General features: G+C 44.3%; 1 protein-coding gene across 6 annotated transcripts in view; it reads right to left on the bottom strand.

The window, feature by feature from the left end:
- The window catches only part of ASIC2 (acid sensing ion channel subunit 2), a 485,065-nt gene that overhangs the window by 7,111 nt on the left and 452,105 nt on the right, over positions 1 to 25,849 (bottom strand). For all 6 annotated transcript variants that reach the window (XR_009758339.1, XR_009758340.1, XM_061588636.1 and 3 more), the window contains exons 3-8: positions 25,298 to 25,425; positions 12,279 to 12,429; positions 10,533 to 10,589; positions 9,592 to 9,745; positions 7,402 to 7,493; positions 2,530 to 2,609 (exon numbers count right to left, since the gene is read on the bottom strand). Coding sequence is in view for 4 of the 6 variants with exons in the window: in XM_061588636.1 (XP_061444620.1) it covers positions 2,530 to 2,609; positions 7,402 to 7,493; positions 9,592 to 9,745; positions 10,533 to 10,589; positions 12,279 to 12,429; positions 25,298 to 25,425 (662 nt within the window). In the remaining 2 variants the exon portion in view is untranslated. The remainder of the gene's footprint in view (positions 1 to 2,529; positions 2,610 to 7,401; positions 7,494 to 9,591; positions 9,746 to 10,532; positions 10,590 to 12,278; positions 12,430 to 25,297; positions 25,426 to 25,849) is intronic.

Here is a 25,849-nt window from a genome sequence, read left to right as displayed (position 1 = left end):
ATGGGAAGGTGAGTGGGCTATTAATTACTGGTTTATTCTTTGGAGCCAGAGCAATTTCACCATATCTTCTCCTTGTTTTGCGATCGCAATTGCACAATAAATACATATTAATGCACAACTATAATGGCTGCAAAGAAGAAACCAATAAAGCAACCCCTTCTCACTTGCAGAGGGACAGGAAGTGGCTAATTATGGCATAGTTCAGGAATGCAGTCATGTGAGTGAACAGGAAAAATTAATAAAGGGGCAGAAGCTGAGAAGCAGAAGCCACTTTAAAAGAAAGGGTAAAGACAGAACTTACCCCTGAGAATTCAACTGTCCCTGAATTAAGAGAGTTGCAGGGGAAAGTGGGAGCTTGGGAGAAGAGGGTATATTGCTCATGAAAATGGCTTTGCCAGATTTTTATTAGGAATACAGCACTGTTTAAATACCTGTGTAGAATCACCGTTTCAATTTAGCTTCCAGCAGATTAGCAGCGCTAAAGGTCCCTGCTGTGAAAGTAGCCCCTTTCTAAGTTGTTAACAACTCTGAATACACGGCTTTCTTATTTTTCAGTCAATATTAAGACTAGGTGCTTACTCTGTTATGAAAGAAGACAGGTTATCAGAAAGCTGTGAGAGGCACCAAGCTTTGCATAGCGGGACCATAATCTATGTTGTAGCATGATGATAGCCGCACAGACCTGATTGCCTGGGTAACTGTGAAGCAAACACTGCAGGAGGTGAAAGAGAGCATGTGTGGTAGTTGCAGAGCCCAGCGGGATCTGTTTAAGTTTCAAAACTCACATGATCTGAAAGTCACCCTGAGATGTAATCATGCACTGTTTTAAACAAGCAGACAGACTAGCTTAAAGTTTGTCTGGATCACTGGAGGAAGGCAGGGCAAGGAAGCCTGTGATGGCTGCTGGTGTGCATGGGGGGCGGGGCGGGGCGGGCGGGGCAAGAGAGAGAGGATTCCATGAAGTAGACCTGCTTCTTCCTCCATTGTCCATGAAAGCCGCTCATTCTATCCCTAGAAAGACTTCTTAAGAGAAAAGCCTGCTTCTTCAAGAGCACCTAGTTGCATGCACTGAACTCATGAGCTAGCATTCAGCTGAGCTGAACAAGATCCCTGGCTAAGTGGCTGTGACAGAACTAGCACATGGAAAAGGTAGCTGGGCAGAACCTATTTTAAGTTCTCACAGGTGATCATTTGCCTGATTTATGTACATGTACCTCCCTTCATTTGAAGCTGAGGCAGTGGTAGATACATTCGGCCCTCTTCAAATGCCCATCTCTCTTCAAATGCCCATTTCTACGATGTGAAGCAGGGTGATCTGTAGATCACCAAGATGGATGAACTAGGAGCGAGTAAGAACCTCCCTTCTTTCACTCTGGTGTCATGCCAGCTTCAGCGGCCCAGACAGGAAACAAAAGGCAAAGGGAAGGGGTGGGGGAGAGACAAGAGGAACACTGGATGATGGGAGCCACCTTTGTGCCACCATTTAAAGGAGGAGGAATACAGTACAGCCAGTCCTAAAGGCCTGTCCCCGCTCTTTTAAACTGCACTTTGTCTTGGTTTTTCTAAAGGCCATACTAGATGTCATGTTAAATGCATCTTTACATCTAATTTGCACATTTTTTAAAAAAAAATGCAAATAGGAGTTTCTGGGTTTTTAAAAAAATAATTATTGGGATTGCAGCAGCAGGGGAGGGGTGGATTTATCCTTTTCCTCCCCGTTATGATTTAAAGGAAGTGTTCTTTTGCAGCTGCTAGCTTCATTGGCAGGAAATCTCCCAATGGTGGCAGTTGTGCTTCTTGATTATCGTGCTATAAAATGGGCACTAAGAGGTGGGGGATTTCCTCCCAATGCAAATAACAGCTTTAAATAAGCAATTTTCATTAGGAATGCAGAAGAAATGGTCAAATCCCTCTACCACACCTGCTGCAGTCTTGATAATTATCACACACACCCCAACCCCTCCTATTTGCATTTAAAACACCATGACCATTAAATGTAAATATTCATGTAAATGTCCTATCTATTTTTGGCCCTACTTTTAAAAACATTAAGGTTGACGTTTGGGGTGGGATGTGGGGGACTTAATGTCAGTTTTGGGAATACTGGTTTGGGGCCCAGATTTATTACTTATTGCACACAACTTGATCTTGATTGCACACAATTTTCAGACCAAGGCTTCATGCTTTTCAAACCCTACCATTTCTGAGTTTGCAGCAGAAACCTGAAATTTGGCTTTGGATTTTGCACTTCAAGTTTTCAAAAGCTGCATTCAAAAATTCAGAAGATTTCAGATGTCAGAATTTCATTTGCCATGGAAGTAGAAGGTTGAACTGTGCAGGGAAAGGTCCCACTCCCTCCTGAAGAAGGGCTGGCTGTTGATGGAGTCAGGGAGGAGGGGTGTTTTGGCAATTGGGCCAGACAGCCAATGGATGAGGCCCCGCATTCTCTCCTTCCTTCTGTTACAAGTTCAGAATGTCTGTAAACTAGAAAATGCAACTCACCAAAACAGAGAAAGAACCACAACTTACCTCATAGATATAATCAAATATTTCCAGAATGGTGAGGATACTAGCACCAATAAAAAGGCCCATCTGACCTCCAATGTCACCTGGGGAAGAAAGGAAAAAGAAAATGGAAGCGGACATTTTATTCACATGCTATTTATGGGTGTATAGAGAATTACATACTTTGAGGGGTAGTGATCTATGCTCCCCAGTTTTTATTGGCAAACGGTACTACCTCCTTCAGGCAAGCAAACTCAGGAGCAACTGGCTTTCCAGGTTTCCAGCAAAAGCATTGCAGAATGTGGATTGGCAAGGTGTTGAATAAAGTTTAATGGAACGAACAGGCCAGGTGCCTGAATTTAAATTTTGTGGGGGGGTTTCAAGCAAGGCAGTGGGGGTGGGGATCAAGGCTAGATTTGGAAGAAGGTATTTTGTGTCATTAGAGGAGTGCAGGTGGAAAATGAAACATCCTACAGCGGAAAAAAACAACCCTCCGCCTTGCACTGGCTCCTTTAGACTGCCTGCACACAGTCTATGATGGAGGTGCTGGAGACTGTAAATGTAACCCATATAATTACCAGGGCCTGATGTATAGCAAATGGCCTCAGCTCTCTCTAGGGAAGTTAAGAGTGCCCCCAAAAGCACATTTTCTATTTGATTCCAGAATATATTTCTTAGAGGGATGCACATGCCCAGATTTGGGAAGAGGAGAACAACCTTTCATTCTGTTCACCAACAAGATATTGCAGCAGGTCATGGACATGTATATGGAAGATGCTGTTGTTCTCCCCATTTTGTCACAGCATCTCCTACAGTCAGCTATTCTGGGACCTGAACTAGGAATATCACAGTAAGGCTTGAATTTATCCCAGTGAGCTACCCAGGACTCTGTGCATTTGGGCCTCAAAGCCCTCTTAGGCACTGAAGGAAAGGGTGTTTGCAATATCAGCTCCTGTGATTGGCAGGGAGTACAATGCCTCTGGATTGGCCAACACTAGCCTAACTACTAGGACCCTGGTCAGCAAAGCAATACATTTTGCCTACCACACTTCAAACACCAGCTTCCAGCTCAAACTGATCACTTTGGGGATATTCGGTTGAACAGTGTGCTCTATCTTTCTCATTTCCCCCCCTTTTCATTTCTTTTATAGCAAATTATTCTTACTGCAAGAAAACCAATAATAAAGTCCTCCCTACTGCCAATACTATGGGAACAGAAACTGATAATGGGACAATTAGGAGAGGCTATTCAAGGGATGATTTAGTCCACTGATCGCTCACCTCCTTTCACATTAGGGAGTAATAAAATGGGCTCTACCTGCATTTAGGAAGTGTTTAATTAAAGGCACAGGAACACTTAAAAGCCTCAGGAGCACAGAAAACAGTGGATTTACGGTGTCATCTGTATGTATCCTCCATAAAAAGTGAGTGAGTAAACAATGAAAATTCCAGAAAAGGAAAAAAGCTCCAGTGTGGAAGCAAGCTAAGGCTACTTAGCATGTTTGTGGTTGAGGTGAGAGTGGAATACAAGGCTTCCCAGCTCACTGCTCACTCTTAGCAGTAGCGGACAGTGCAGGGATGGGAGTGGGGATTATTGAACTACTGACTCTTAGCCACCAGGATGTCCCAGCTCTCTCAGATAAAATCACAGATTCAGCATGGTTGTATGGATTATCGCTTGTGCAAGCGAAAGTGTTCCCAAGTAGGCCTACCCAGCCTTTTCCTGAAAGCCTCGAAGGACGAAGATTCCATTGTCTGTCTCAGCAGTTTATTCTGGTGGCTGAGCTGCTTGGAAAAGAGCTAGCAACTTCTTACCGTGTAATTCAAAACTACTCTTTGCCTGGGGAAATTTATTGTTTCCTTTCAGATTATCTGTAAACATGGTGAGCATTCGTTCCCTGCATTCTTTCTCCAAGGACTTTTTGGTGCTTCTGTAAATGCAACTTAAAATGGCATTGGCCTTTTCAGCTGTGACACCATACTGTGGGCTCAAAAGCAACTTCCATTGAATTTGATCTGATTTATTTCCAGGAAAGCACACAGAGGTCTATAGCTTTAATTCTGTCACTATCTGGCCTACTTCTCCAATTCCTTGACTCTTGGGAACTTTTAGCCACTACCCCAGAGAGTTGCAGTCTCCTGCAGTTGTTGTTATGATTATTATTTTATTTTTATTTATGTAAAACAACGTTTGTATACTGCTTGATTGTAATAAAACCTCTAAATGTTTTTTTAATTATTTTGTTTCTTGAATCCTGGTTTCCTCATAGACAGCCCTGGGCAGATAACAATATTCATAAAATAAAGTATAAAAGCAAAATTAAAACCACAATTTTTGATAACAATAGCATACAACAGTCAGCTTCAGTCAGGACAGTTGAACAGCAAGTGTTTCAGACAGTTATTAAAACACTCCCCCACCCCCCAAAGAATCCTAGGAACTGTAATTTACTCCTCACAGAGCTACAATTCCCAGCACCCTCAACAAACTACAGTTCCTGGGATTCTTGGGGAGGGGAGGGAGGAAGGAAACGTGCTTTAAAAATGCTGTAAATGTAAATAGGGCCACTCCTGATATGCTCTGAATGCCTGCAAAAATAAACATGTCTGAAGTTGACACCTCAATCAATATAATGTGAGAGACAACTGGGAGGGAGTTCTACAGACAGGGTACCATCACTGAGAAGGCTCTGCTTTGTATAGTTGTATGCCATCTATGAATCTGATACACGGATCATATTCCTTATGAACTGCCTCCCAGTTATCTTGCTCTTGCCCATTTGGTTCTCTATTCTATAGCCAATTATTTTCCTTTGAAATCATAAGATTTGCTCACTTCTGCTACTCTGGTTTAGGATGCTGTACAACCTCCATGAAGCATCTAGGGATGAATACATTATAGAATACATGAGGAATCCTTATCCTTCGACTGCCAATAAGAATTACAGTTGTTCTCTATATCAACTGGTAAGAATCTCTCTCTGCTTATTGTTCAGAAAGAAAAATGCTTGTATCTCCATGACAACAGGGTATATCCTTAAATGCTGCTTACAAAGGCCTTGGGACAAACAAACAGAAATTAAACTTTCCTTCAAACAACAGAGAGGGGATGGATTCCGATTTTTACAAGCCAGGAAAGCCAAGGATTTTTCAGTGTGATGGATGGAAAGGCAAACTCCTGGAGACGGGGTAGGAGTGAGAGCAGGAAACAAACTGAGGCTGCTGGGCAGAATGGGAATTAATAACCAGGAAGGGCAGAAAGAGAAACTATCATACAAATTGTCCTACTTTGTTTGCAATACAATAAAATAAAAAATAGTTCTCTTATTTTTTTAATATTTCTAGTTACAGATGTTACTAGATTTAGGGGCTAATCCCATACTCAAGGACCCAATATGCTGGCAGAACACCAGATAAGCCAGTCATGACAGATATATCAGTGGAACACAACAGAAATGCTGGCAGTAAACACAATTGCTGGAGCTGTTCTGCTGGCAAAGATATGCCAGCAGAATGGCTGAAACTGGGTGGAGTTGTTGGCAGGGCTTGGGTGGCACAGGGGAAGAACATATGTATCCTATACCTTCAAACCATGGGGATGCTGCATTAGCATAACTTTAGACCAGCTCCCAGACATGGAACAAAGAATTTCCTCCCATTGACTTCAATGAAAACATTAAAAAGCCCTGCATCAATGAGTGCCCTGCCAACATCATCACAACAGAATATGGCATGATTCAATACTAAATCACAGCACATCAGCAGCAGCATATAAGCTTCACATAGGGAGACCATATCTCTGATGGCAAGGGCATGCAGCCATATCTCTCCGGCTACAGGGTTGTGCGCACTTAAGAGTTCATGGGGGAGGAGAAATCTGGTGATGGGGAAAGGGCACTTTGCACACAAAGGGGGCACTTTGCACAAAACAGGTGGGCTTCACAACACATGCTCCCAGCTGTTCCTCCCTGAACCAACTTGTTCCAAGGACACTGTGGATGTGCCAGCAACTGGGATTCAGACGTAGATGGCTTTTGATCCTGGAGGTAGCATATAGCCATCGTAACTAGTTGCTGTTTGATTGTTCCCCCTCCTTGCCTCCTTTTGTCGAGCCCCAGCTCTCTCTGGAAGGGCAGGGAGGGGGAAGGCATGAGTTGCAGACGCCTCAACTGCCAGAAGGCACAGAAGATCCAGCTGTTGTTGTGTCTATTCCAGACATTAAGGAAAGGAGTGTGTTAGATGCGCCGCCAATTCCCACGGGTGACCCAGCCCCCCTTGGGGACAGCGCTCAGCCTTCAACCATCCCAACGGATCAGTTAGGGGAGGATTCCAAAAGAGCAGTAACTCTTCCTTCACCAAGCCGTGAATTAGCAGTAACACCCCCTTCGTCCCGCAGTAACTTAGAGGCACCTGACGCTTCTCAGCCCTCTACTTCCTGGACTGTTGATAAGGACCCTGTTTCGTCTGATGAGCCCATGGAGGCTTGCCCCTCCTCACCTCGCTCTCGGCAGCGGGAAAAGCGTACCGGGCAGAGGGCGGGTGTGCGACGGAGTGAGAGATTGCACTCAAAAACTTTCCCTATATAAGTCTGCTGAGTATTGAGGGGGGTGTTGAGTCAACTTTCTTCTTACGTCGCAGAGCATGTCAAGAGTGTAGTTAGGGATTCCTAGTGAGTTAATGTAGGGTTTTCTATGAAGCGCACTGCTTTTGATGTATCCATTACTCTAATAAAATGAGATTTACTTGCACCAGTGTCTCAGTCTCCTGGTATCAACTCTGGACGGGACACCTTTCACCTCTGTTTCAAATCCCCCCCCCACTTGATGAGCTGGGTTGAAGCTACAAATCAGCCCCAAATTCCATCCGTCCACGCACGCATGCAGGGTTTTTACTCACCAAGTAAAGCTGCCACTTCATATGCTTTCTTTTGCTCAATGGTCTCATAGTTGAGGGCTTCGAAGAATATATCCAGTACAAGGATATTCTCCCTGAGGAGAGAAAACAGGCCACTGAGATGAGATCAAAACAAAGGAGCTTCATCTATAAAAACAAGTAAGCTTTCTGCTGCCATTGCAGATTTTTGAGTGAGCTGTAAGAGAACTCGTCTTCCAAATGGGTAGCCCGGGGGATGTGCTATGCCTGAGCAGGGGGTCAGGCTACCACAAAGAAAAGAGATATTAAGTAATTGGTGGGAAGTCTGTCAACATGCATTATGGTTTCTAGGCAACCGTAATATACTACCTTTAACGACACCTCCCTCCTGCCACTCTCAAGGACCTCCCTCCCTCCCTCACACACACACAATGTCCATAAAACATCAGCTACTTGTAAGTCACTTTGTGAGCCCCTTCAGGACTGAAAAGCAAGAAACCAAATATCTCAAAGGTATTAACATACATAAGAACCCTACCTACCAGATCTGACCAGAGGTCCCTCTAGAGCAGGTGTGGGGAACCTTTACCCTTCCAGATGTTACTGAACTCCCATTAACCTTGGCCACTGGCCATGATTGCTGGGGTTGATGGGAGATGCACTTCAGCAACAGCTGAAAGGCCAAACACCCCCCCGCACACACACATGTGCTATCATTCTCCTTCTCACAGCAGCCAACCAAGCACCTCTCGAAATCCCACAAGGAGAGCTTGAAGGCAATAATTCCCCTTCCCTCAAAACTGGAATTTAGTGATACACTGTCTCTGAACTTGGAGGTTGCATGTGGCCATTGTGATGTATAGCTCCTGATAGGCCTCTCCTCCTCCATAAATTGATCCAATCCCCCTTTAAAGCCACCTAGGCCAGCAGACATCACCAGATCTTGTGGCAGTGAGTCCCATAAGATAGTTGTGGGTTTTGTGAAGAGGCATTTTCTTTTATCTGTCTTGACAATCTATTAGGAGAAAAACTCTCTAACTTTATAATTTTAATTATGTAATTTTATAAACCCCAATCAATTTCCACCCTTCCACTCCTGTAATATTCTTGGGTTTTTCCTACACTGCCCCCCATCCCCAATTCTCTAGCCTTTTCTCATAAGGAAAGTGCCCCAACTCCTTGTGTATTTTTGTTTCCATTTCCTGCCTTTTCTAACTGAGTTCACAGCGGGAAGCCACCCACTGCTTGCAGCTATCATAGTGAGTCCTTCTCTTCAGGCCGCCTAAGCTGACAGTATTCTGCCCTCCTCTCTCCAGCTGCTCCTTTGCCCTGTGATAAACCAACAGTGCACATTTCCAGGGCCATGTGTATGTATGTAAGCATGTGTAGGACTGGAACTCACAGCAGTTGGTGCCACCAGCACTCAGTTGCTCCTGTGGATTTGGAAGACTGAGCTCTGGGCTTCAAGGGTGCCATTTTGGCTGCAGTACCAGTCTGCCTCAACATCCAGTTAGCGGACCCCTTGGGCCAGTACCAGCAGACCATGTGCTATAAAGACTTGATCTCAGAGCCAGCTTCTCAGTCTGTGCAACTTAGCTCTGGTGTGATGATTGTACTTAAGAGTCTATGCCATTTTCCTGATCACTGTCTTAGACCTCTGCCTGCCTTTTGACTAAGTACCTGCTTCTAGGCCTCCTGTTGCTGGCTTGGATCTTGACTATTGACAGTCTTGGACTAGGCACTTGCCTCTGAACACACACACACAGCCCCAAACCTGCATGCTTTGGCCACTTCTGGGTTACTTGGATAGATGGGCAGCCAGCTCCCTGGGGCCTCAAACCTGACAGCCCACAGCCTAACCCAGCTGTAGTCTGACAGTCAGCCACTGTATATTTTGGTTGTATCCAGCTAAGGTCTACTTCAACCAGATGCCTATGGGAAGCCTGTAAGCAGGACCTGAGTGCAAGAGCACTCTTCCCTCCTGATCTTTCCAGCAACTGGTATTTGTAAACATACTGCCTCCTAGCTACATATATAACATGAGGCTAATACTACTGTCTTAGTGGTTGTAAGGATTACAACAACTCAGTGGGTCTACTCTGAGTATGGCTAACGCTGAATGCAAGCCTCTGTTTTATAACACAAGTAAGAGCCTCTCATTAGACTAATGAGCACAGCAATTATTCTAGCCCTGATTACGCTGGGCTTACTTACGAGATATATTTCTCTGACTTGTTAAACTTTTTCTCAAGATACTTGGCTGAGGTCTTGCTGGGGATCTTAACCATGGAGAGTTCCTTGTTGTAGCGTGTTAAGTTGCATGGTGTTTGGCACACACAATAACTGCTGTCCTTTTCACCAAGAACCACTGCAAGGCAAAGTGAGAACCAGATGGCTTACTGCCAGAACTAACAGCTCAGAGATGCATACATAAGGGGAATTGGCTTGTGAGCTAACATCAATGGTTCTTCTAGACCAGGAGTGGGGAACCTTTTTGGTTTGGCCAGCCAGAGCACTATCTGTCCCCACCCCTAAATGCCAACTTTGACAGGTGGGCAGGACAACTCACCTGTCAATCATCTGACATCATTATGACCCATCAATCCACCTATCCAAGTCCTTCATGCAGCGCTTCTCAAGCACTGGACAGCCAACTGATTGTCAGGCGCTTGGAAAGTGCAGCACAATGGTTTGCCAGCTCTGTACCCAGCAAAGCACCAAGCACAGGGCTGGCAAAGCTGCTTTCTACAGAGACAGGCTGCATGATTGAGTTCCCCACAGTAAACTCTGTTGTGCAGACAATCCAGCAGGGTTGAACTCACTGCCCATCAGCTGGAAATTTGATGAAAGTCCCCCAAATTCATTTTAGCTTTTCCCAACAGCCATAGTGAGCAGCAATCTGATCACAGACATGTTGCAGCTGAAACTTGCCTGCAAGCCCTTTACCCTCAGTGTTTAATCCTCATGATAGGCAGTCATTGCCCAACAGTGAACAAAACACACTCTGTACTTATTAAGAGGTGTGTTTTATCCCACTAATTCTAGAACACGGGTCTGTTACTGAAAACACATTCCTGGATTGAAATGAGATTCTTGAAAAAAATTAAATTCTGAGAAACTGACAGTGAGCGATTCCCTCGTCCTTCAAAACTTACCTAGTGCAGGATCTGCACACTCTTTATACTGCTCTGGCGTGCAGAACGGAGCATCCCCTGCATATAAAGAAAATGCACAGGGCCGTTTTTTAAATGCAAGCTTTGCAACTATGGATTTCTTTCTGAAATGCTTAGGAAACTAGTCCTTGCTTTACAGGATTGGAGTAGGGGTATAGTAAGACTGAGCTGTCACAATGATATCTGTAACGGTTAGAGCAGTTACTAGGGTCTGAGAAAACCAAATGACATCAAATTAATTGAGCAATCCTATCCATGCCTACTCAGAAGTAAGTTCCACTGACTTCAATGGGACTTATTCCCAGGTAAATGTGTATAGGATTACACAGCTTAAAGTATGTAGATTTGTACCAAAATAGTGATTTTGCCAATTTGCCTCCAAAAATCAGATAAACTGGACCAAAAGAGGACCCCCACAACTAGGAATAAATGTCCTGTAGCTACTGGTTCTAAGAACCCTGGCTTCAGTTTAATGAAATGGGACTTCCCTCACTTTAGATGTTACAGAATGTTTACTAACATTCCATTTTTTTTAACTTCAAAGCATTCTATCAGCACACTAGACCTAGGGACCAGATGGAAGGAGACAGAACTATCACATTGGTAGCTATTTGTTATCGTGAACTGTTATGTGTGAACTGTTATGTGTGTGAGAGTGGTACAGGAACTGTTGGGTGAGTATGAATAGGGTTATTTATGAGGGATTGAATGAGGAACAGGCACAGGAAGTATTACAAACTTGGAATAACATGTTTTAAGCATTCAAGTTCTTCAAATACATGATTTTAGTAGTTTGTATTATCTCAGTGAAAGGCAAGCTGTTGGATCCATTTTTTTCCCTTAGTGAATAGAATAAAATGGTAACAGGATATATGGTGCATGGAGGGTGACAGAACAGTGCAATTGCAGGCCATGCTAATGAATTACCTATTGCAGTGATGGAAACCGTAGTTGTTTAGTGGCAACTACAAGGTGTTTCTTTCACATATACTTTCTTCCAGAACCTGCACATCTTCTTCAAAAAGCTGGTTTAAACCAGGACATGATCCAAAATGGCACCAAAGCATTAAAAATACCTAGTTCAAAATCAAACCTAACTTCTACTGAAAAAGTTAAACTCAACTTCAATGTGTTAAAAAAGGTAAATGAGATTTTTAGTCAGGACCAGGTAGCAAGACTTGAGTCCACATGTTGTCCAAAATCTGGAGCCTTAGAGATGCCAAGGCAGGGATTCAGCCTGTACACCACCACCAAACTGTGGCCAAAGAGGGACTAAAAATATAGCCAGGTCATCGAAGTAGCCTCTTGAACCTCAACAGACGAGAGATGATCACATGGTAAAGAAGAGGGTAGTGTATGATTGTACCTGGCTCCACCCACTTTTTGGCCTAGCCCTACCCACACCTGAAATGTGGCAACTGATAGATTTCTATCCAGTTAATCTGGGCTTCAGGCTGAGCAAGGTGCTCCAACCTTAATCTAACCCCAAAATGTATCAAATATTGACAGCAGCTCTGTAGGGTTTAATACAGGAATCTTTTCCAGCCTTACCTAGGAATATCAGGGATTGAACCTGTGGACTTCTGCATGCAAAGCACGTCCTCTACCGCTGAGCTACGGGCCCATCTCTTTGCTTCACTCCCAGGACTGCCTCTTGACAAGAGTCAGCCCTGACATCAGGGAGGAAGCACCTACTGGGTCTGTTACAACTAATCCTTGAAGACATACCTGGCATGTGAACCATTCTGCAGTTGCAATTTTCCACCACATAACGGGTCTCACAGTCTATCCTGCATGCAGTGATGCTGTAGATGGGAAAGAAGTCCAGGCCAAAGTCTGATGAGCGGCACTCGCCCCATGGAGGCGGAAGGTATGTCAGCTGCAAGAGAAGGGTGGGGGCTTCAGTCAGGATGTAGAAGGTTGTGTTTTAACTGTGGAGTTTAGAGGAGTGCTCTGAAATGGGATTTTTCAACGACCAATGCAACTTCCTTTGCTTTTTATGTATCCTAGAGAATAGTGAACTGGGGCCTTCAGGAGCAGGATGTTAAAACTGAAAGAAGGCAATTTTCTGCCACCTGAAAGTGGGACTTTACTTTTTGAGGTTTACATTCCTGCCAACCACTAGGCAATCCTCCCTAACTTGGTGTCAATTAACTTTACTTAGTTAACCTCCTAAAATTAAGCTCCAGCTTTGCTAACATAAAAAACTACAATTTTTCTCTTCTGATCTCTACTACAAGGAACCTCTTAGGTGTTTTGCCAAAGGATGGAGACAGATCCAGGTAACCTCTGGAATTTGTATTTTCAAAAATGGTTGATTAGCCACTGTGTTGTCTTTGTCCCAGCAATCTATATGAAATTTGCATGGTATCTCCTAGAGCCTAAACTGTGCAATGTACATGTCTACTTAAATGTTAGTCCCACTGAGTTCAATAAACTTACTCCCAAGAAACCAGGCATAGGATTGCAGCCCTAGTCTACTATCTCCACCTGCACTATTGTGGCTTCAACATCAAGCTAGCTTTCTCTCTCTCCCTCCCCTTTGCTTAACACTGAGCCTGATGAAAGAGTTCTGGAGAACTTGCTCACTTTTGCTCTGCAACTTATTGGTTGGTCCTACTAAAGATGTTGCTTGATGGTAGGTTTTGAAAAGGATGTAGATTGTAGATTATCTAACATGGTTCTCATAAGCTACTGCATCAAAGTGGACCCTGAATTTCAAATATAAATTTTAAAACACACACACACACCTTTTACATAAATTTGGATTCAGAGGTGGCCCAAAACATTTTGCTGCCTGAAGTGAAAAAGCAAATGTCACCCCTCCTCAAAGAAGAAAGAAAGAAAGAAAGAAAGAAAGAAAGAAAGAAAGAAAGAAAGAAAGAAAGAAAGAAAGAAAGATAGATCAAGGTGCATAGTACACAAGGCCAGCCTATTTATCTTGGCACTTGAGGCAAGAAAATCTCACAAATGTCATCCCACAACATAAATACAGGAATAATAATTTAAATAACTAACAATGCGTTGCCTTTTCATGACATAAAGGTCACATCTACAACATATATTTAAAGCACTCTTATACCACTTTAAACAGTCATGGCTCTCCCCTCAAAAATTCTGGGAACTGTAGTTTGTTAAAGGTGCTGACCTCACAGATCTGCAGTTCCCAAAACAAACTACAGTTCCCAGGATTCTCCATGACTGTTAAAGAGTGGTTTCAGTGTTCGGTGTAGATATGATATCAAAATCTGGTGCCTGAGGCACCTGCCTCATTCTGCCTAATGGCTGGGCTGGCCCTGTTTCAATTAATCCTAGCTCTACAAATGTGGGAGTTACTTTTCCTCAACTTTCAAAGTGCCAGATTGGTCAAGGAGGAAGCCCTGTGCCAAACTGGCTGCAATGAGATCCCTACACAACAGACACACATCTGGTTGGAACAGCCACACAGGCTCAAGGAGCAAGCTCGGAGGGTTAATGGGGAGGCTCTTTAAGATGGAAGAATCAATAATTTCTTTGTGATAGTGACAAAATGCTACTAGAGGCCTTCCACACCTCGTTTACGTTCCTCCACCAAGATAATAGTGGCATCTGCTGTTGTTTTAGTCATCTGGAGTGGGGAGCAACACCCATATGTTGCAGACGACATGATAAAGGAGAATAAATAATCATAATCTCTCATGACCTCAGCGTCTGCTCCAGCCTTGCTTCCACACAAATCTTCTAAGTTGTTTAAATTGTGCTTGCAACATAGAGATCGGACATGATGGAATGATCACATATTAAGTTTCAGTGCTTCTCGCTTAGCCAGCCTTGGCTTTGAGCCACGTTGCTTCTGAGCCGGCCTGACGTCTGTGGGGAAGGCGCAGATTGAATGCTTAATTACACCCTCCTTGGTGCGCCTTGACTGACAGAGGTGGTGAGAACGAGGGCTTCTTCGCTCCTGCAGAATGCTCTGAAGCACGCTGCCGCTGCCGGAGGTAGGCTGTGCCAAATTCTAGACCAGGAGTGTGTAAGCTTGGTTCCCCTGAGGTCAGTTGCTCCTGAGGCAGAGGCTGTTGATCAGAAGGTAAAAAGACCTGTCCCAGCCAATCTAAACATTGCATGTCAATCATACGGGTTGGTGTTGCGTACCTGTTTCCTTCTGTGCCTGCAATGCACTCTGAGACCTGAGCACACACAGCCCCAGGTAGCTCCTTAGGCTAGGTCCCTGCCCCAAACTGTGCACAGCCTTATTCCAATGGCTTAGCCAAAATCATCCTCCCTCCCTATTCCTTTTGCATCATGCTATTAGATTATAAGTCTGCAGACAGGTTCTGATTTTTAAAATTTTAGGCACGTTGCGAAGTATTATGATGATGATGACAACAACTTTAGTGGCATGTGGCCACCTAAAAGGTCCAGAGAGCTCTACTATTGGAGTGCAGAACTCTTGGAAGCAGCTTGGCCAAAGGAGTCTCTACAGCAGCCGTCTCCAATCTGGCACCCTCCACATGTTTTAGACTATGACACCTGCACGTGTAAATAATCCTCTGCAAAGATAAGATATTGAGGGGGAGGTGTCACGTCTCAGCTCCCCACAGTCTCAAAGGCAAGCCACTTTTCCTCTGCTGACGACTAGCTGTTCAGCTACTTGCACAGGGAGAGATCATGCAGCCCAAGCCCCCAAATAATTACATTGCTTTTGCCATTGTGCTCCGATCAATGGGCCTTGCCATCTCCCTTGTCGGGTCTCAAGCAATTGCATTATCACCCAAGCGTGTCTCCATTAGCAGTATCTTAAACAAGCACTGCCGAAAGAAAGATTAGGAAGAAGAGATGCTTTGTTTCCTCAAAGCCGCTAGCTGGGGCCAAATGCTCAATTCAGGTGGCATTTCTTCCTAGGGCCAAAGCCCTAATGCAGCCTTCGCTAACCTGGTGCCCTCCAGATGTTTAGGTCTGCAACTCCCATCAGCCCCAGCCAGCAAAGGCCGCCCTAATTCCTAACTCTAAAGGTCAGATCATCCAGTTTCTTCCATTCCTTTCTCCCTTCTGAAGAACTATGCATTGCCGCAGCTGGGCTAGATGACTGTTAGGTGGGGCATTTTTTGTTGCAATAAAATAATAATCATAACATGATGAGTGGGACCTGCAACAAAATGTTGCAGTGTAGTATGCTCCTGCTGTTCAGGATTTTACCCCCTTCATTCCACCCCTTCCCCATTTTCTGCAGTCTCCCTGCAAAATATCACCCAGCCAGCTTTCCATGGCCACTGAGCACAGTCAGTCCTTACTGAACAGTTTTGGGGGTTCCCAACAATGAGAGTTTTTCTCTAAATAATTTTTTTTTGTACTTCTAGAAACCTTGAGGTTTTCTTTCCCAAGTCTGATGATACACTCTTGCATATGGGTGATGCTATTCTGGCTTCACAATCAGTGGCACTCACAGCCTGAACCTTGGCTATGGGGGTGGGGAGGACATAGGAAATTGCCTATTAGTCCATCTAGCTCGGTCTTTCCAGCAGCGGTCTCTCCAAGCCCTACCTGGAGACGTCGGGGATTGAGAACCTGGGACCTTCTGCATGCAAAGTAGATCACTGAGATGCAGCCCTTTCCCATATAATAAAATTAAAATTATATAATTATAACAAAACACTAATTATTATTTATATGGCACCTTAGTATGTTCAAAGTGCTTTGCATATGCTTTGATGTCATAAAAAAACTAGATGATAGCGAGTTTACAATGGGTGAGTTTTATTTTTACAGCTTTTTCTTGTAAGCTGCTTTAGGGGGCAGCTGTGAGGCCAACAAGCAGCATAAAAATATTGGTATAAATACATAAAATACATGTCCCTCCTTATTGCTTAAAACAATCCTGTAAGGAAGATCAGCACTTTTGTCTCCATATTGTAGATTGGAGATAGAGAGCAGCTCTCTCAGAAACAGTCATTTGCCTAATGCTACTCAGTGAGCACAAGGCTCAAATAAATTGAATTGAGGGCTTCCTGGCTCACACAATGACTTCTTTGCCATTCTGCCACCCCAACTCTCACACAAGAACATAAGAACAGCCTGCTGGATCAGGCCCAGGCCCATCAAGTCCAGCATCCTGTTTTCACAGTAGCCAACAATGTTGTTGTTGTTGTTACCCACCGGGCAAGTTACAACAATTTTAAACACATAAGCAGGACTTGAGCATAACAGTATTCACTCCTTCTGCAGTTTCTAGCAACTGGTATTCAGAAGCATACTGCCTCTGACAGTGGAGGCAGAATGTAACCACATATAACTGCACATTTGGATGGACCCAACAGATCATCCCCATGGTAGGGCTTCTAGTAGCAGCTGGATCAGTGATATCTGCAAACCCCCTTGAGCCCAGCCGTGTCTTTACCTGTCCTATACCCAATGTCCTATATGTAAACTAAAACAAGCCCATTAAAGCAGCATAACAATTAAAACAGCAATGTAAATGATTATTCTACCACCATCACCTTTATCTCTAGAGGAGCAATCATTTTCCACTTCAAAGATGGGCGATGAGTGGGCAGATGACCCTATATTGCCATTCTGTAAGGAACTGGCATGTGGCTTGCCTTGCTTGCTTGAGTCATCTGTGCATTCTATTTATTTAACAAAATTTTATATGCCGCTTATTAGAACAAAAGACCTCTAAGCAGTTTACAGTAGACAGTCTGAAATACTTAATAAAAAAATTAACAAGTTACATAAAATGTAAATATAAAATAAAAACAATAATTACATGCTAAAATTACATGCCTGGGAAGACTTGCTGGAACAAAAAAGATTTTAGCAGGCATCAAAAACAATACAGTGGAGGTGCCTGCCTAATATCAATGGGCAGGGAGTTCCAAAGTGTAAGTACTACCACACTGAAGGATCGATTTGTTGCAAGGGTAGAATGAACATTATGTGGCACTTGTAAAAGTGCCAGTTCCACAGATCTAAGTGATTGAATGGGCACATATGAGGTGATGAAATCCTTCAAGTAAACTGGTCCAAGCTGTTGAGAGCTTTATATACTAATAATATCTTTAATTTTGCCTGCTAACAAATTGGCAGCTAATGTAGATCTCTGATCAAGGGTGTTATATGCTGACAGGGTCTCACTCTGGTGAGCAATCAGGCTGCAGCAGTTTACACTAGCTACAGCCTTCAGACTAAACACAAGGGGAGTCCTACAAAGAGGGTTTTTTAAAGGTTCACTTTTTGGTGTCCGAAGGATAGCAGCTCACAGATCGAAGGCTATCCATTTACCCCCATTCCACTGCCCCAAAGGCATATTCAACACCTCAACTCACTGAGAGCCAACCTACAAAATCCAGGCCACACGATACACTACAAGACAGCAGAAGTGTTGCCTGCAAACTAACTACAGATGGCTAGAGAGACTCCCAAGACCTCCACACTTCCATTACTTATTTGTCTTCCCTAGGGGGAGAGTTTAGGGGATGAATGAAAGAGAGAGAGAGAGAAGCTTTTTACTTAAGCAGATGGATATTGTTGAGTAAATGGCAGATCCAATCCTGCCCACAATGGCCCAAATCCTCCCAAAACTTCGTTTAGATTATAATCCTGACCTATTCCAAAACCTCAGGATAGTTGAACATTTAAAAACAAAATCCCAAGAGAGTAACAACAGTACTTCTAGTGCATTACATGTTGAAAGAATGTTTTAATGACTGTGCTGTTTGATTGGGATTGCTTTAGTGGGTATTTTAACTATGGATGTCTATAATTTAGCGCTTGTGTAATTGGTTTTTATACTTGTAAACCACTTAGAAGCTTATTTGAGTATTAAGCGGCATACAAATAAATACTTTTTAAAAAACCACAACACAACCGCACAGATAAGACAAAAATTCTCCGTAAAAATCACCCCATATTAACCTTCTACCTCTTCCCCCAGTACAATCTCGCACTGTCTTCTGACTCCATGCTAAAATGGACCTTATCTCACAGCCCAGATGTCATGTCTTTGTCTCATAATATGCCACCCATTTCTGGTGTGGCCCCCTCTTCCCTTATCAAGTCATCCTACCTGTCAGGGGCTAACTGCATGCTATCCATGAACATGTGGAATATGCCTCTTCCATTTTATAAATTAAGGCATTGAGCTGCAGGAGAGGACTATTGTCCTGTTCTGGCTGAATTAGGTCTCAGTGCCTGAGCTTGGCTGGGACATGATCACACAACAGGCCCAGAACATGATAGCACCAAACAGTAACAAGGGAAGTCCAAAAGCAAAGGCGAGATAAAGGCAGAGGACAGCAGCTAGGAAGATCAGTTAAAGGCAGGGCAAAAGGAGGAGAGTCAACTGAAGGTTTGTAAAGACTGGCCCCTCAGATTCCACCAAAATCCAAGTGAGGCTGGAAGCCATCCTGAGGGTACTTCCCCTGGAGGCAGACCTCAGAGGTCGCTCCCTGGATACTGGGGATTTCTGGATCAGTGCTGTGGTTCTGTTTCCCTGCGTCTCCTGGCTCCAGGAAGTCTGGATCCTCACTGAAGGATGAACTGTCCAGGACCAGGTCAGGACTTAGTATGAAAGTTAGTTTGAGTTGAGATCTGGCAGCGGGGAGACGATACCTAACTCTTTCCACACCCTCATTTCTCTGTTCCAAGCAGCCTCCCCCAAGTGGCTCTCACTATCCCCAGGGAAATTTCAAATGATTGTCTTCATGTAGCAAGCAATAAGCTCCCCATCCATATCACCCCCTTAGAGTGTTCTCATTACTATTCCCTTCCCATTTACAGTTCATCTTCTGCCCATTCACATATTTTCTGCTCATTTGCAATATATTAGCTCTTACCTGAGAGTGCTACCTCTCATATACTTCATTACATGCCACCTTTTGTCAATGATTTCAAGGTGGTTTAAAAAATTCTCCATCCAAGGGACTAGCTGAACATTATGTGCAAGTGTGTATGAGAACCCAGAAGTCCTTTTTCAGAAAAGAAAGAAAAGTTTCTTCTGGAGGGAGCAATTGGGAGTGGAAGAGCTGTGCTTCTCTTACCTTGCTCTAAATCAGCACCCCCAAACAGACACCTTGCCCCCCACCTTCAAGATTTCAACTGCAGTCACACCATACATTTAAAGCATGCCTTCCCACACGGGATTCTGGGAATGGTAGTTTGTTAAAGGAGTTTGGAATTGTAGCTTTGAGAGGTGAACTACAGTTCCCAGGATTCTTTGGGGGAAGCCATGTTTTAAATGTGCTTTAAATATATGGTGTGGATGTGACCTGCATGTTTACAACCTGCCAGTCAAGCAACTTGGAGAAGGGAAATGGCAGACAAGGAATGGGTTAAGCACTCTTCCCCACTTTCAACTCCCCCCCCAAGCTGCTTTTCTAAAAAATAGAAACAAGCATTGGAGATCTAATATGCATATTTGTGGACACTGTGCAATTAGCTCTTTCCTACAAGGTGCCGTTCTGCCGTAGCACATCTTCCCTCCCTCCAGTTATGGCTCTGATGTAGCACACTGTCATGCCCAGACCACAGAAGAGAGCTCTTTGCCTGTCATTCCCTTCCACCAAAGTTGTGAGAAAATAGCCTTTGCCTTTTGCTCAGAAGTGAAATGATAACAAGAAATCTGGGTTCGTTAATGAGACATCAGATGGGATCACACAAGCAGATTGCTTCAGCAATTGTTAAAGCATTCAAAAGCATCCTTCATGCAACTCACAGCGTGCCATTCAGGCTGTCTTTCAGTGTGGCGCAGAGCAACTGGAGCTGAGATCTCTCCCTCCCCACCCCCCCTCTTTTTTAAGCATCTCCCTAGGAAGGCAGCTTACAAGGTTCTTTTGAATTTTTTCCCTTCACACCTCCTTCTCTACGGAGAACTTAATATAATGTATGAACAAAACTGGCTTTCTTGCACAGTCCAGAGATAGCCAGTTTATATAGGTGGCAGAATCAAAGTGGACTCTATTCCTGGACTGAATCACTTCAAGCTGCAGGTGAGAATTGTGTGTTTGTTCCCCCAACCCAAAGTATCTCCACGCAGATATAAATATCGCATGTCAGGGAACAGCTTAACACCTGAGATGTTGTATTTCCATGTAGAGATAGGTTTTTTGTCTTCTTCTTGGGATGCCATTCAAAACTGCAGCCCTCACCCCAGTGCACATCTTGAAAGGGTACAGTGTGAGAAAATGATATAATTTAATTCTGCAGTCGAAACTGTCACAGATAATAGAGATGAGGGTCACAAAAGTGTTTGGGGTAGGTGAAAGCCTCTTCACTTCTCTGCCCTGTTGCTGATGGGGAACCTGTGGCCCCACAGAAACTGCTACGATACCAGATCCCATCAGCGCCAACCAACATGGCCAATGGTCAGAAATGAGGGGAGATGAAGTCCAGCAATATCTGGAGGGCCACAGGTTCTTCAACCCTACCCTAGTGAGGCCATCCCCCCCGTCCCATTTAAGCTCCTTCGCCCTCACTCCATCCATTTTATAGCCACTCCTCTACTGCTGCCTCATTCTCCAGTCCCTGCCTTTGTGCCTTCTGTCTTGATTCCCTCTGTGCCCAACAACATCCTTGGAAGTTGGCAGGCACCACCACTGTCCCCCATTCCTCTTCTGCCCCCACACTTTTTTTTTTAAGTGAGCCAACGCGGCAGCAGCACTGACAGCCTCTCTGCCTCCTTCTCTCTTGCTGCGCACCTGACAAAGTCACTTGCAAACACCATAGGGCTTTTTGTCGCTTTTATCATGCAGGCAGCATGGGCTGCTTTGCTTGTGTTTCATGGGTGGTGGGTGAGAGCACCTGGCCGGATGAGAGAAGGTTTAGCTGTGTGCGATGCTGCTGCTCCTGTGTGGAAACTGTTCTCCTTTTCTCCCCCCACTTGTTAGGCGTAATGAGGACAAGCTGTGCCAGAGAAAGAAGAAAACAGCAGCCTCCCTCAGCAAGCCAGGCACCGCCTGGGCACTGCTTGCTCCTGGTTCACAGCATGTCCTTGTGCTGGCCACGGCAGCACTGCAAGGGTGAGAAAGCCAGAAGCTATTTAACATGATGTGGATGCTAGAAGAGTACATTGGAAACTCGGGGAATTTGCATTTGATAGCAACTGGCCACTGTCATTTTCACTGAGAAGCAGTGTGGTATAACAGTCAGAGAGTTAGACTGGGACAAGCTCACTGGGTGACCTTGGGCCAGACATCAACTCTTAACCTAACCTACCTCACAGGGTTGTCGTGAGGAGAATATAGAGGGGGGAGAGCCATGCATGCTGCCTTGAGCATCTTGGGGGAAAGGTGGGATATAAATGCAATAAATAAACAAATCAAAATATAAAAGGAAGGCTACGGCAGATTTTGCTTACTTTTTTATTAGTTTTTAAAATCGCTCCGTAATGTAAATATAAAACCTATATTGGAGGTCGCTGATTCATACGGTTGCCATAAGTCGTGATCGACTTGAAGGCATGTAACAACAACAAATATTGGTCAGAAGGCTTATTCAAGTCACGGATGCCTCTCTCATGCTTTTCCTTCCACGTTCACATAAATAATGAGAACCTGAAAGGCAGGGGTGGGGGAGACTGTGGATGTTGGTGGACTACAGCTCCCATCATCCCAGGCCGCTGGCCATCATGGCTGGGGCTGACAGGGGCCAGAGTCCCATGCCACCTGGGAGGGCCACTGGTTAACTACTGCTGCTCAAAGTCAATTTAATCCTCAAGTGTGACAATAACTTTCCTGGGGCACTTTCAACACAATAACTTTCAACATCAGGCACTTAATTTTCCCATAGGAACGGCAGTACAGTGAGGATGGAGGGAAGGAGCAGGGACATCCAATACAGACTTCTGGACACCCTTCCCAAGTTACAGTTCTCAGGAATCTCCAGTGGGAAGCTGTGGTGCTCAAACGAGTACAAAAGCTATACCAGTTTGTAGTGCAGCTATTTCTATTTTGCCGTCACCATGATTCCCAAGCCAGTGTGGTATAGTGGTTATAAAGAATTGGATTAGCACTGGGAAGATCTTGGTTCAAATCCCCACTCAGCCATGAAGATCACTGTGTGACCGTGGCCAGTTGCTATCCCTCAGCCTAACCTACCTCACAGGGTTGTTGCGAGGATAAAATGGGTGTGTACGGGGGACGGCTACATGTGCTCCTTTGAGCTCATTGGAGAAAAGGCAGAATACAAATGTAATAAATAAATGCATCCATCAATTTTGGGAAACAGTGGAGAAAACACATGATGCTTGTTTTCACTTAAAATTCTAACCTGTCGGACGTGGGATGGATGACAGTCTAAAAACAGCAGGTGACATATATAAAAGCAAAGTAATATGTTGGTGAAAAATATCAGAATTACAGATGCTTTACCCTAAGAACCAACATTCAGTCCAAGTCCAAGGGTCTTGCAGCTGTGAGGTTTGCATCCCTCTTGATCCTCAGATCTCGGAGTGGTGCCACCCTGGCAAGGAATGATGTGCCCAGACATCTGCTGAATGCACCTGCCAACCTTTTTGAATGATCAACATGCAACTACTCATCCTGCAGAAGTAACTTGGCCATTTCCTACACAACAGAGTCCAGCTTAATGTGAACCCAAGCATTAATAGCCTTATCTATCTGTTATCTCCTCCCTCCTACTCTGCTCTTTTTGCCCTGTTTCACTGCCCCCCATCCTTGTCTTGCTGATTTCTTCTTCACATCCTTTACCAAAACCTTTTATGGATCATCTCAGCCCCTCACGTAATCTGCCTCTCCAGCTGCCATGTGATTTCCCCCTTTCCCAGCAGATGTGCAATTTCGAAAAAGATTGCCATAAAGGTTTCCTGCAACCCAAAGAGGGATGCAACATTTCCACTCAACGGTGTTCACGGCAAACATAATTGGTCCTAATTAGGACTGGAATGATCTTACCTACCCTCCAGGCACATATCCAAACCCTCATTATTAAAAGTTTGTATGAGGATGGATGGATAAACGGTGCAGAATTCAACAAAGTAAATTTGTGTGCATGGCTGGTAAACCTAGTTGGCTGTCTGATTTTTTTGCACTTTAAATTCATTACACTTTACATTCACAGGCCTGGGGACTCACAGGTGGCTGTATGCCCCCAGCACCTAATCTTGGGTGCATAGGGATAGCTACAGGCAGTCAGCCCCACCATTTGGTGGGTTGAGGAAGCCTGTCTCAGGTAGCAACTTTTTTTTGGGGGGGGGAACCTCTAAAAGATAGCAAATTGTCAATTATTTTGTGCCCTGGCTTGTTGGTCTAGGCAGGGAATGCCTCTTGTTCTGGATACGAGAAGTTTTAGATTCATTTCACAGACAAGCCTCTGCACTGGGGGAAAGAGGGGCCACACCATGGGGAAGAGCCACAGCTCATGCAGGAGGACTTAGTTTCAATCCCCAGCATCTCGAGGTACGGCTGGGAAAGACCCCTGTTAGAAACCATAGAGAGCCACTACCAGGGAATGCATTTATTTCATCTTATTACACTGATGTCTTGTCATTCCTCCAAGGAGTTCAAGGTGCTGCTCCTGATTCCCCCCTCCATCATTTTAGCCTCACAACAACCCAGTGGGGTAAGTTAGAGTGAGAGACAGTGACTAGTTCAAGCTTCCCCAACTGGGTGCCACCCAGATGTTTTGGACAAGTCCCATCAACCCCAGCTAACACAACTGGTAATGGAAAACATCTTGATGGCACCCAGTTGGGGAAGGCTGAGCTAGCCCAGGGTCACCCAGTGAACTTCGTGGCAGAGAGGGGCTTTGAACTAGTGTCTCCCTCCGTTCTAGTCTTTTAACCACTCCACTGACTGGCAGGGAAGGCAATACTGAGCTAGAGTCACCAATACGATTATATGAGTCAGCTGCCCAAATTCCTAGTTTTCATTGTCAGTTACATTCTTCCCACCCTGAGAATTTGGATGTTCTGCCCCAGATTCGTGTACCTACCATTTTGCCATGTGTCAGCATTCAGCCTGATTTGTTTGTACAAAGTTTGCAGGGATGTTGGATGATGTCAGCTGTTTATACAGTATTCATTCTGATTTGTTTATGGAGAGGTTAGACAATATTTCATCAAGCAAATCCTATCCCACACTTCCCAGCGCATTTTCCAGTCACTTTCCTTCTGGCAAAAAGTCAGATTTCTGAGAAAGCCATGGGTTTGTTGCATAAGAGCTCCAAATCAACTTTAATTATCAAATTATGTTAGTTTACTTGCATTGTTTATTTGTATTGTTTTACACAATCTTGTATGGACTGGTTTTTTTTGGGGGGGGGTACTTATTATTTATTTTTAAAAATGTATACCTTGCTTTTCACCATCTAGGTCTCAAAGTGGCTGACAACATTAAATTACTATTATTTACTATTGTTTCTCATTTGACTTGAATTGTTTTTGTTCCTTTGATATATTATGAGCCACTTTGGGCACAATTTTGTGGGAAAGTGGCATACCAATAAACAGATGACGAGTATGAAATGCGCAACCAGAATTTGCTGGTATGTGACTGAATCCCACCCAAAAGCAGCAACAGTCTGGAAGTGCCCAAAGTCTCATACGCCAGGCCTGCCTCCCATTCTGCCACTGTTCATGCCACTTAAAATCACCCAACTGAAGTGGTCTCCTCACCTCCTCATGGGCAGGCTGCCTCTCTCCTTCCCTGCCGCTCTCAAAGGGCCCTCAGCCAAGGCAGCCTCAGTCTCTCTTCTCTTCACAGCCTTAGAAGGAATGAAGCCAGAATGCCAACACGTGTGAGGAACATGGGACTCACCCTTTGCTCCTGCGTGGCTACAAAAGTCTGGAAACCCGGCGCCACACCAAACCCAAGCTCCTGAACAAACGGCGGCTCAGACTGACTGTGGATCTGGACTTTGACTCCTGCTTCAAAGGTTGTTTCATCTGGAAAAAGAATGGAAAATGTTCACCAGCTGAAGAGGAACTTGTGCTGTCAATGTTCAAAATGCTCTGAGCTTAATCATCACCACCAGCATTCTCCCCAGTATCAGAAATGGCTGTATCCAAACACACATGGGGGAACATCCAGGATCCTCTGTGCCTGACCTTAAAGCTATCATCCTTAAACAAAGGAGAAAGTCAAAGGGAAACTGCAACATGAAACTGCTGAATTTCAATTCATCAAGAGGTATCATTGGTGATTGAACATTACATCTGTTAATTGGCTTGCTAATGCCAGGATGTCTGTGTAATCAACAACTGTTTTTTATGAATAGCTACTGTTAATAATGTATTTTGTCTGTATTTTCTGCCTTTCCTTTCCTTCTGCCCTCAGTTTACAATCCCCTCCCCAGCCTCACCCATGTAC

This window comes from Rhineura floridana, chromosome 11, assembly GCF_030035675.1.
Source record: "Rhineura floridana isolate rRhiFlo1 chromosome 11, rRhiFlo1.hap2, whole genome shotgun sequence".
NCBI classification, from domain to species: Eukaryota; Metazoa; Chordata; class Lepidosauria; order Squamata; family Rhineuridae; genus Rhineura; species Rhineura floridana.
This window is presented reverse-complemented; position numbering and strand designations above follow the sequence as displayed.